At 37.3% G+C, this 12,673-nt stretch overlaps 1 protein-coding gene across 8 annotated transcripts in view; it reads right to left on the reverse strand.

Moving 5' to 3' along the window:
- Positions 1–3,425: 3,425 nt before the first annotated feature.
- Positions 3,426–12,673, reverse strand: part of Phtf1 (putative homeodomain transcription factor 1) — a 36,472-nt gene continuing 27,224 nt past the window's right edge. For 7 of the 8 annotated variants that reach the window (XM_078027051.1, XM_078027049.1, XM_078027048.1 and 4 more), the window contains 7 exons: positions 12,191–12,463; positions 11,555–11,686; positions 10,521–10,607; positions 7,520–7,675; positions 6,020–6,115; positions 4,695–4,820; positions 3,426–3,946 (listed from right to left, as the gene is read on the reverse strand). In XM_078027051.1, the coding sequence (XP_077883177.1) occupies positions 3,926–3,946; positions 4,695–4,820; positions 6,020–6,115; positions 7,520–7,675; positions 10,521–10,607; positions 11,555–11,686; positions 12,191–12,463 (891 nt within the window). In that variant the 3' untranslated portion in view covers positions 3,426–3,925. Of the gene's footprint in view, positions 3,947–4,694; positions 4,821–5,688; positions 5,769–6,019; positions 6,116–7,519; positions 7,676–10,520; positions 10,608–11,554; positions 11,687–12,190; positions 12,464–12,673 lie in introns of those variants that run through there. The other variant, XM_078027050.1, reaches the window with a different exon arrangement.

Below are 12,673 nucleotides of genomic sequence, written 5' to 3' on the forward strand. Positions count from 1 at the left end.
AATGAGTGTCATGGGATTTAATTTTCAAAGAAGTTTTCCTGAGAACCTGTACATTTCTTGCCAGGAAAATCATACATATAATCAGAGAGCTCAATTCTGGGCACAGCACTGAGAGGTGAGGGCCATACACATCCAGCCTTTGGGGTAAGTTTACCTTTGATGTTCTTAAATAAGTTTGCATGTGCCTCGCTTCCGACACATCCAGGAATTCTTTTCAACAGTGTAAGTTAAGCAGGCCAAGTGGAGGTGCCACTGCCCCCTTGAAAGAACCTCATCTGACCCCTGTCCTTTGACATAGGTAAGGAGAAGTGAGGCTGTAAATGAAGGGGCATCAAGTTGGTCGAGAAGCAGGCCTAATAGAGAAGGGCCTTGGAGGCAACCACACAGAAGCCAGGAAAGGTTTAAATAGGAATGATGGAAATATATTTCCATGTTTTAAGCTCGATCATGCTGGGGAGAACTGACTGTAGCAGGTAATAATGGCAGCAGACCAGGTGACTGTGAGGGAGGTTTAACCTAGTCAGGTGGGAATGCCAAGTGACTCCACTTGGATCAGATAAGGAGCCTTTGACTTGAGCAACTGGGTAAACTTTGTATCACTTAAGGTGGAGAAAACATTTGCTCTCTTCCTTAAAATAGCCGAAACAACTGTGAAGAAATGAATATTGGACACAGGCAACACAAGGTAATGGAATTAAGGTGCACCCCGTGAATGCTCCAGATAACTGCCTAGTGGCAGCTGGGAAAGGGAGGACCCAAACAGAAGCTCGTAGGCTTGCCGAGCTGAGGAAACAGAACTGAGAATGTGGGCCAGGGTGGCTGAGGAGGAGCACCAGAAAGCAGCAGCTTCAGCTGGAGGAGAGCGCCCCAGGGGAATGCAGAGAGTTCCTTTCAGGTCCTAGCTGAGGATGGACCAGCCTGAGCACCTGGGGAAGTACCCAGAGACAGAATTGCCACAAAGGAGAGCAGGCAGGAAAGTGGCTGAAGCTCACACAATCACTTTACACGTTCCCACGGCCAAAGTGGAAAAGACCTCATAATGAACAGTATGAGGTACAATACTCAGAAGGATACTGCCTCAGCATGGAGAAAGGTAGCCCTAAAGACCGTGTGGCCCACCTAACAAAGCTTATAAAAACAAGCCTTGAAATGATGAAGCTGTTTCCAATAACTGCTTGTGAAAATATAAAATATGAAAACTATAAACCCAAAGATTCAGTAAGTCCAACAAACCTAAACAAAAATCATGAAGAAAACTATACCAGATACACATTACAATTAAATTGTACAAATTCAATAGTAGAAAAATAAAAATCTGGGGTTGGGGATGTGGCTCAAGCGGTGACGCGCTTACCTAGCATACACGGGGACACTGGGTTCAATCCTCAGCACCACATAAAATAAAGATGTTGTATCCACCAAAAACTGAAAAATAAATATTAAAAAATTCTCTCTCTCTCTTTCTCTCTCAAAAAATAAAATAAAAAAATAAAAATCTGAACAGCAGTTTTTAAAAAATGAACAGAAATAAAAGTGATTTTTAAAACACAAAATTACAAAATGAAGCAAACTTCTCAGAAATGACAAAATGCAGGAAGCAAGGAATCAATCCCATTTTTAAATCTAGAATTTTATACTCAGCAAAAATATTTTTAAAAAAATTTTTTAGATGTATGGACCTTTATTTTATTCGTTTGTTTATATGTGGTGCTGAGAATCGAACCCAGTGCCTCACACATGCCAGGCAAGCACTCTGCCACTGAACCACAGCCTCAGATCCCCCAAAATATACTTTCAGTGTAAAGATTCAAACTATTTCTCAACAGAGTGACCCTATATACTTTGGTTATTTTCAAAATGACAGTAAACCATTCATAGATTCTAGATGATGAGACCAATGTTTCAGAAGATGTAGAACCTTTTGAGAAGAATGGATTGGGCTTGGGGAAGAGCGGAACCATGAATAGGTAAGAATAGAACCAGCAGAAAATTATTCAAAAAAAAAAAAAAAAGAATATCAACATACACAAGGGTAGTGGCAGTGGGAAGGGAGAAAAGTGAACTGACCAGAAAAATATCCAAAAGATAATTATGCAGACTTGGTGAGTGAATGTGAGGTTTGGGCAAGAAATCAAGAGTGATTCCCAAGTTTCTGACATGATTAACTATTAATTACATACAATTCACCCACCTGAAAAATAACTGAAACCAGACACATACCACCAAAATCATAGCTAAAGGAACCCACAAGAGGAAACTACTATAATTCACTATGCAAAAGTTGCAGATTAAAATAGCAAATTTTTTGGTAGGGGAAAAAGATGAAAGCATCAGCTTTATTCATCTGAAATCTGTACTGAGCTCAGTCTTGAACTGGAGACAATTATTCTTATTCCCCAGGGAAAATAGTAAAGCCAGAGTTTCTATGAACTGTCTGTTGAAGTACCTCTACAGAACAGTTCCTTCTACAGAAAAATCACTATAGAGCTTCACCATAAAAAAAATTACAACTCCCATGAGCATTCAAAATGGCTGCAGATAGTTGGTGATCCACTTCTAGTTCATCAACCTTGCTTCATGTTTCTATTGTCGAAGTGAGTTGTTAGAAGAACTTTAGTAATAACAAATGTCTACTGTGGATTTACTAAGTGCTAAATTCTTTACATCATGCTAAGAACCTTACAGGATAATCTCATTTAACCATAACAACCCTATTAGGTAGTTATTATATTTAACAGGTGAGGAAATTGAAATACAAAGAGGTTAATTTGCCCCAGATATGACGCTAATAATCATCAGGGCCAAGGATTTGAACCCAGAAAGAGGTTTTAAACCCAGAAAAGATCTGACCTCAATCCCTGAACTCTTCAGAAATTTATCTTGAAGCCTCACACAGATCTCCCTGCATATAGAATATGTGTAACTGATACACTGATGGTAAATTAGTACATGCTTTACATGTAATAATCAAGTTTCACAAAACCTCATCATTAAAATGTTCAGGCTTTCAATCTGCTTCAAAAGAGTCTTCAAAGCAGGTAACTTAATGAACAAGAATGCTGAAGTTTTCATTAACATGTTTATATGCACCTGTATGTAATAGGGGGCACTGATAAGAGAATCTTCAGCATCAAAGGCATGGCTTGTTGATTACAAACACCCAAAACCTGAAATTGTACTGACGGCTGGACATGTTAAGCTGCACAAGATTAGCACAGAAACCAGGTTGGATGGACATGGATGAATGCACGAACTTACATTTCTCATACTAAAGTTTACCAACAGCTTTTCACCAACAGCTACAGTTATTAGGATTAATTCAGAATCATAAGCTAATTAAAAATTTCTCCACAATTGAGTAGAAGCTGTCAGTTCAAATGTTATTTTTTTTCTTTCAACCACAAAAGAAAGCCTAGAAACCAAAATTCTCCAATAAAGTTCTTTTATTTGGATTCAACCTAAAATAGTTTGTTTGTTCTCTGTGATAGAGAAATCTCCAATTCTATAGACGGTAATAGAAAAGTACTGAATCTGCATATTTCCAGTAAAAGATATTTGCTTCATGCTTTGGGCATCTACATAGTTACCCAAAAGACTCTATCCAGTAAATTTAACTATCACAGTACTGAAATGCCCAGAATGAATTGCCTAACTTAGGAAATTGCCCTTGTGTTACCATAACACACACAGTCTTTAGTTTGCTGACTATTGTTTGAAAACCATGAGAGTGCAGGTGCTCAGCACGCACACACGGGCAGAAAGGACTTGTTCCTCCGGGAACACCCTTTGTTAGATTGGGCAGAGCTGAGAGCACCTGTGCTTGTGGCCACGCAGGTGGGTGTTGAACTGGCTTCTGCAGTCATCTGTTTCCTTGATGGGTGAGTACTGATGCCTGCCAGGAGAGAGTCCTGGCACGTGACTCAGCTTATGACTTAATTTTCCACAGCTGAAAAAAGAAAAGCACCAAAAAAGGTAGTTTTAAGACAGATGGGATGTAGAGGTTTACTCACTGACTAGGAACCAAGAACCTTAAAAATATCAACTCTGGCAACAGCACCCACAGAACATCATAGTGAAAAACTATTAAAAATTCCAGGATTAAAAATGGAACACTACAGCCAGGCACAGTGGTGCACACATGTAATCCCAGCAGCTCAGGAGGCTGAGGCAGGAGGAACACAAGTTCAAAGCCAACCTCAGCAACTTATTGAGGCCCTAAGCAGCTCAGTGAGACTCTGTCTCTAAATAAAATATAAAACAGGGCTGGGGATGTGGCTCAGTGGTCGAGTGCCCCTGAGTTCAATCCCCAGTACCAAAAGAAAAAAATAATAATAATGACACACCGTAGTCATGTGTTGTTAGTTCTCATTCATTCTACCTCTGTATATCTCCCTCAATCAGAAGCCCATTACCTAGCCCATGCTATTAAAGTAACATTAAACTTGAGGTTTGGATCAGACAATAGTTGTAAATAGTTGTAAAACGACGAAACCTAAGCTGAGAAGCCTGCGGGCCGCCCAGCAGAGTGCCTGTTGCTTTACCTCAAGAGCTCTCCTGGTGCTGCAAGCACAGGAGTACATACAGCGCTGCTAAGGCACAGCCAGAACACTCTAATAAAAGAAGTAAAATAAAACTCAGACAGCTCCCCGAAGGAAAAAAAGACTAAGGTGCTGCAGAGCGGAGGCCACACTTACTCTTATGTTAAACCCTAGAAGGTCACTTATAACTCCTGAGACAGCAGAAAGGATGACGACTCTTGTGATATTGTAGATTAAGGGATTCATTGTCAATCCATAGAGTCTGAATGGCGTGTCCAGCTCCTAAAAAAACATGCAAGAATCTGAAATAAGACAGTTTTTCAAAGGCCATCAGTGATTTCTTGCTGGTTTCTGAGTCTCAGGTGAGGGAGACTGCTTCAGGACATCTTTTCTTAGTACTTAAAAGCTACCCTCAAGAAATCCAGAGTCTACTTTTACCTACTTTTCTACAACCTAAGCTTTTTAAGGTTGATTGGAGCAATGTGTCATTCATGAGGGGAAAAAAAGTAATTTAAAAAATATGACAGACATCAGACACTGGAAACTTTTTCTTATACACTTATTAACCCCAACATCAAGTTGTCATTTTGAATCTAGCCTGTACCTATTTGTTGTTAGGGTCTTTTCTAAGAAGTATTGATTTAATTCATTAATCAAAAACAAGCTTAATTCACTTTATTTTTCTTATATAAAACACTATGTGGTGGCCACAACTGGAGCCCGGGTCCTCTGTGCAGACTCTGGTGTGTGCCTGGAGGCCTTGGTGGAGAATTCCTGATAGACAGGTAAACACATCAGGAATGGGACAGCTGAGGATCTTCCACACTGCATCAAGGGTGGCCCTGTGAAGTGTGCCAGGGTGACAGTGCAGCCCCTGACCCTGCAGCCCCTGCAGGGATGGATACCAGTCGTTGGCAGCAGCTTTGGGGCATCGAGGCCCAGACAACGCTAGCACCTCTGGGAGCAGGGATGGGGCCGCTGACAGGGGCACAGCAGCCAGTGCCCTTGCAAGGGCATCGGGAGGCTTGCTACCTTGTTCCTCCAGCAGCCTCGCCCCACAAGGATGACAGAGAACTTGACCATGTTGATAACCTCCCTGGAGCACCAACACCCAGCCAACATGGCTAATTCAGTCCCTGATGGTAATAACCTGGTCTGCAGGCCAGCGTGGGTCAGGCAAAACTTCATCTGTCAGAGATGTCCCCAGAAAAAAGTCAATGACCTCTGATTCTGCAGACAGGGAAGAGAGGCAGATCAGAGCTCCTCTGTGAACATGTGCTGCTTGTTTTCCACCATGTGGCCCAATGTAGTGATGGCGAGTCACTCTTTTCCTTCAGTCCTGCCTCCAGAAGCTCTGGCCCTGACCTCCACCTTGACCCTTGACACCTTGGCTCCAGGGCACCTCACCATTTGCTGTTTCTCAGAGAACAAGCCGACTTAATTTAAATTGCAGTCAAATCATCTCATAAGATAGTACTTACTTTTAACAACTTGGTGGACAGCTTTAATACGTTGTTTACTAGAGTGAGCTGCTCTTTCTTATTTGGCTTTTTTTCCATTTTAAGATATAAATTAATCTAAGGGAAGGAATAGAGAATATGATAAATTTCACAGAAAGGATACGTATATATTATACTGCATAAAATCTGACAGATTTTGAGGGCCATGTTTTCAAGTAAAATGAACTTTACTTGAAAAATTGCAACTATTTCTACAGAAAACATATGTCATGCACCCTAGCCCCCATCCCTAATCAGTGGCCCTTTGGCAAAGAAAAACTACTTAATAAAGAAAATACCAGTAATGATGAAGCAATTTAAATATCAAAACAATGAAAATATTTAAATTAATTATAATTATCATGAAGACTCCTTGAATTCAAAAACTATTTTATTAATCTCAGTACCCCCTAAATAATTTAATATCCTCATTAAACATTGTAGAAAGAAAGAAAATAGCTGCTTTCAACTTGCTAATTCCTTTTTTTTTTTCTTAGAGAAAGAAATCTCCACTATGATTCTAAGGCAACAAACAAAAAAACTAATGATTCCAAATGTTTTTACTTAACAAGTTTATAAATAAGCTTGAAATTAAAATCCAAGTTAAGAAGAAATCACCTTATACTACTCTGTATTTACAAGAAACATTTCTCAATCTTATTATATATATCACATACTGAAAAATACACATTTTCTAAACACTGAAATGATATGTATTCTATAGCTGATAAAGAAATTCAAAAGATTTAACAGGTTAAATGATAAGTAATCTACAGATCCAAGCCGGGCATGGTGGCACATTCCTGTAATCCCAGCAGCTCAGAAGGCTGAGGCAGGAGGATCACAAGTTCAAAGCCAGCCTCAGCAAAAGTGAGGCACTAAGCAACTCAATGAGACTCTGACTCTAAATAAAATAGGGGATGTGGCTTAGTAGTCGAGTGTCCCTTAGTTCAATTCCGGGTACCCAAAAAGATAAACAAATAAAACCCAACACTAGATATAGAGTATGAGATTAAGAGCAAGCTCCAAGCCATGCCCCTTGGCACAGGTCTATAATCCCAGCTCTAGAGAGGCTGAGGCAAAAGAATCTCAAGTACAAGGCCAGCCTCAGCAGCTTAGTGAGACCATCTCAAAATACAAAGGGCTAGAGATGTAGCTCAGTGGTAAATAGCCCTTGGTTTTCAATTCCTACTCTGGGGGCGGGGGGAACATGCTCCATTACTACCAGTAAAATACCTTTATAGTATACAAAGTATTTTCAATCCCTTAGATTATAATTCTCACAATCATGGGGGTGTGAAGGGAAGATTTTATATTATATCCATTATATAAAGATTATACAATTACAGAGCAGCAAAGTGACTTGTGAGATCATACAGCTAGAAAGTCAGATAGTGATCCAACCCTGAATCTGCAGCATAAATTTTACAGTGTATTATGCCATCTCTAACCACTGAGCAAAACTGAAAAGACCATCAATACCTGTTCAGTAAGTAATATGGAAACATTGCTGTATTTCTTATTGGTTTCAGACCCCAGTGAGGCCAGGCGCAGTAAAAAAAGTAATAAAGCTGTTTCCCAAATCAAAAACTCCCAGTTATAAGCATCGTTTAAGAAAGTTTTATGTCCTTGGAGAACCTATAAAAAGACCCAAGAAAAGTTCAGTTTTTAATTTGTCTTAAAATCATATAATTACTCCTTTTTTAATTTTAAAACATTTTAAAGAGTTCAATATTTTAATACTTAGAATTCATTATTTCGATCCTCATAAAGTATTTTCTATTTAACTAACCATATATATTTCTTTAAAGTTTCCTAGATACTTTTCCTTTTCATGAAAGACAGCAAGGGTCTAACAGTAACAAAGAAGAAAAACATAATACAGTAGGTAAAACAAGACGGATGCATTTGCAGCTACCTTAACCACCATTGCCCACTCACAAGTATTTGGTAACCATTGTTCAAAGTATTAAATCTGCATTATGTCTAATGAGCTCCCCAAAATGTGTGATCCATCACACTGGTATTACTAGGAAATCCTAAGAATCAGTTCTGCATTCCAAATAATAGCAGCAGAATCTGTAATTTATTGGGTGCCTATAATGTGTCAGGTTGTTTGTTTTTCTTTTGTTTTTATGGTGCTGGGGATGAAACCCAGGCCTTGCTCATGCTGGGCAAGCACTCTGTCACTGAGCTGCATCCCAAGCCCTTATACATCAAGTTTTCTGATGAAAGTTTTATTGTTTTTAAAATTTCTTTTAAAAGTAATTTATCCAAGTAAGTCCAAGGCAAAATAATTTATTGAAAAGTATACAGAGAACTCAGAGAAATCAAATGCAAGCTTTTGAAAGAGAGGAAGTCACCCAGCAGCTGCCCTCTCCATCTTTCCCTGCTTAGAACCAGTCAAGCTCCCATCTACACCTCTTGACCATGGCCTTACAGGACTCGTGTTTTCTGCTTCCCCATTAACTCTGGCTTAAGCCAACTTTGGAAATTTTTTTTGTCTGGCACCTTACCCACGGACCCTTTCTGACCTTCATTCTCCAAAATCCATCACTGATATCTCAGGTTCTTAGTTCTAATTTTCCAAAACAAAGAATACATTTAGCTCAGTCTGGGTCAGGCTCATCCATGACAATTAGTTGTAACTATAAGGAGGAAAGTAACAACTAGTAGCAAAATATGCCTACCTGTTCAGAAAGGTTACACTATTTGTTGCTCAACAATAGATAATTAATATACAAATCATTACCAAACTGCTACAAAATCAAACGTGAAGAAAAATTATTAAAATAAGCCAGAGAAAAAGAACATTTATTTTTAAAGACCAGCAATAAGGCTAACAACTTTCAGCACACATATAATCCCAGCAGCTCAGAAAACTGAAGCAGGAAGATTGCAAGTTCAAGGCCAGCCTCAGCAACTTCAAGCAATCTCAAGAACCTGTCTCTTAATGGGCTGGGAATATAGCTCAGTAGCTCAGGGGTAAGTTGCCCCTGGATTCAATCCCCAGTACAAAACAACAACAACAAAAAACTAACTAAAAAAAAACTGACAGCTAACTTGTCAAGATAAAATAAGGAAATTAGAAGATAGAGAATCCTAAAAACACAGGAAGAAACTAATTGGCAGCCTATAATCCTTTCCCAGTAAATAATATCCTTCAAAAATGAAAGTGATAAAAGATATTTCAAATAAGCAAAAACAGAGAGCTCATCACCAGCAGACTAGTACTAAAATAAATTACAAAGAAGTTATTCATGGAGGAAGAAAATAATCCTAGAGAAACACAGAAATATAAGAAGTAATGAAAACAATAAATATGTGAGTATATAAATTGACTACATGCAAAAAAAGTAATCACATTTTGGGGGTTTAAAATATATATAAAATTAAAATAATGGACAATAATACAAAAGATGAAGGAGTAAATGATACAAAGTATTCCAAGGTTTAGCACTATCAAGGAAGCTATAATTAATCATTTTATTAGACTCATTTTATTAGACTTCAATAAATTAATCTCTCATATTACTAAACATTAATACATTAATGGAGAGAATTAAATGGAATATTAAGGAATATTTGATTAGTAAAAAGATGACAAGAGGGGAGAAAAAGGAAAATTAACAGGTGGATCAAACAGATACCAAATAGTATCTGTAGTCACAGTAATTATGTGAAGTTTTAGTGGGCCACATACATCCAAACACTGTGAGGCTGGATTAAGACAAAAGCAACCAGAAAAGAAAATACTAATCATAGAGACACACACCTAGAATGTGAGACTCCCAAAATGAACATAGATAGGTAAAAATATAAAACAACCAAAACACAGCTGATGTAGTTAATACCAAATCAAGCAGAAACATTAGAAATGGAGACATTCTGTAGGGTCACAGAAGGAAAAAAAAAAAAAAAGGAAATGCCTAACACTTTTCCAGATTAAAGAGGCTGCAGAGACGTGACAATGAAATGCAATATGTGCCTCTGAATTGGATCCTGGATTCAGGAAAAATCAATAGTAAAAACAACACCTATAAATAGGACATAAACAGCAATCCACAAATAAGATGGCTAATAATTCTAAATCTGGATATACCCATTACAGCCTCAAAGTACATAAAGCAAAAATGGACAGGAATAAAAGAAAAACCAGACAGACAAATCCACAATGAATCATAGTTGACCTGAACATACCTCTACTGATAGACGATAGAAGAAGCAAACCAAAAAATGAGTAAGGACAGAGACAATGTGAGCAATGCAACTAAAACTTGGGCTGAAGGACTAAAGGACTTCAAAATCACCTGTATACTCATTTCAAAAAAACTAGAAAAATTAACAAGTATCCAAAATCACAAAAGACATGTGGACATATTTAAAAATGTATACTTAAATACAGGATGACCTGGTTTAAAAAAGAAAATGAACCCTATAATAGAATTTCCATTTTTCATTAAAGCAGATATGAAACCTTTACCTGGGCACAACAAATGAAAGCAATTGAAAGTGTCAGTAAGAAGACGGAAGATACAACCACATCAACTGAACGCTGTGGACCCCGTCTCTGTGGAGAAAGACACATGGTAATGTTTTAGATTACTGTCAGACAGCCACAGCCCTCACAACATTAAAACTCTGAATTTTACCACATAAGTTTCTTTTTGTTTTTGTTTTTCCAAGATTTGTGATTGTTTTTAATTATCTTAAATTTTACAGTCACACAATTTGCAAATTTGTACTGATGATATATATCCTTTACTTTAATCTTTCCATTTAATGAGTTGGCAAAAAGCATCACTACCAACTACACATACACAGATGTTCCACAGTATTGTGTTTTTGAATAATTGTTTAAAGACACCCTAAATTATAACTTAGTCTTAGAAAGTAAAGAATTAAAAAGTAAAGTCTACATTGCTATTGCACTGTGCTGACTTCAAAGCATCTGAACTTACAGACCAACTATAAAATGTGAGAAGTATTAAATATTCTTTATTTAACATTATACATAAACCACACTAAAATGCCTTTCCATAAGGAAAAGATAGCATTTTAGTTACAGGGAATTCTAATTAAATTGGCATGGTCAACAAAAATATACAGTAGACATTGCTTCCAACATAAGAAGTTTCTGACACCGGATTTTTAATATACTTTGGGCATTATCAATTCAAACAATGAAACCCATACCTTCCCATACCAAGAGGTTAATTGATTCATTCACACAATTTTAGTTGTATTATATCCCCAAAAGTCAGAAAGATATGCAATATTTATTACTCTTCCCTAGGAAACTTAAATTTTCTCTTCCCTTTCTGAGTCTTTATTTTACCCCCCAGCAGTTTCACCAACACATCCATCCAACTTGGTACCCAGAAAGTCTTGGCTACTGATATAATCTGTTCAATACCCAGAACTATACTGCCCAAGGAGCTGCTGCTAGAAACTTAAATGAATACATTCTCTTGTGTATTCCTGCATATATTCTATTGTTAATCAAATAGAACTCACCTTTAGATAGGAACGCAGTGATAGCCATATTTTAATGTTCTCCACCTTTTTAAGTCTGAAATGAGGTATTTCATATTTCCTAGCTTTCCTGGCAGAAGTAATATGGCTGAAGAGTTTTGCAAATAAAAATCTCTATAGGAGGTTAAAAAAATCAGAGTGAAATATACAAATATATCTCTGCATGCATATTTATATAACAACAATATTTTTGAAATCTTTAAATGTTAAAAAGAATGAAATTTTTATCGTGACCACTAAGATGGGCAATGAAAAAACGTCATTAATAGCTCAATTACCCTGTCTCATTCAAAGCACATTATATAACAAAATACCACTGTATAAATTGGTATATACTCTTGACATTCACAAGGAATATTCTTTGGAAACTATTGGTAAATCCTCAACTTCACAAACTCAAGTGTTTGCACATTATTCTGGCTTATTTCCAAATAGTATTTCCATACAAAATCACATTTCTTGTGCATATCACCAATATACTAACTCCTAAGTCCACAACTATAAACTGTCAATAACACAAATGTTAAACCCATATATACCAAAATCAAGAGAACAAATCTCAATGGAATATCACACACAAAAACAGAGGTATGAAATTTTATGTACTTGTTCACTGACCTGTTTATATGTTCTCTCTGCCACACACATCATGAAAAAAAACATCCAAGTAAGACACAATCTTTCAAAAAAATTAATTATAGACAAAACAACAATAGGTGTAACAGGTGGTGCTCCACAAAAGAGAGTCAAGATCTCCTCAGCTGAAATGGACTTCAGTTGGTCAAAGCTCTTCTCATGGAAAAGTCGATGTAAAAAAGGAAAAAATGCTAATCCAATGGTGACGACATTCCCCAGCATTTGATAACCTACTCCTTGCTGATATGCATTAACCTGGAAATTAATTTAACACTCCATTATTATTGCATAGTGAAATGAAGTTATGAAGTATTTATCAAATGCTATTTAAAACAAAAATACTTCAAAGAAGTACAAATAAAAATGGAATACATTTGGGCTAGGGAATGTAAACCCACTGACACAGCACATGCTGAGCATGCATGAGGTCCTGGTTCAATCCCCAGCACCAAACAGAACAAAACC

Source organism: Ictidomys tridecemlineatus, chromosome 11, assembly GCF_052094955.1.
Source record: "Ictidomys tridecemlineatus isolate mIctTri1 chromosome 11, mIctTri1.hap1, whole genome shotgun sequence".
In the NCBI taxonomy this organism is placed as follows: Eukaryota; Metazoa; Chordata; class Mammalia; order Rodentia; family Sciuridae; genus Ictidomys; species Ictidomys tridecemlineatus.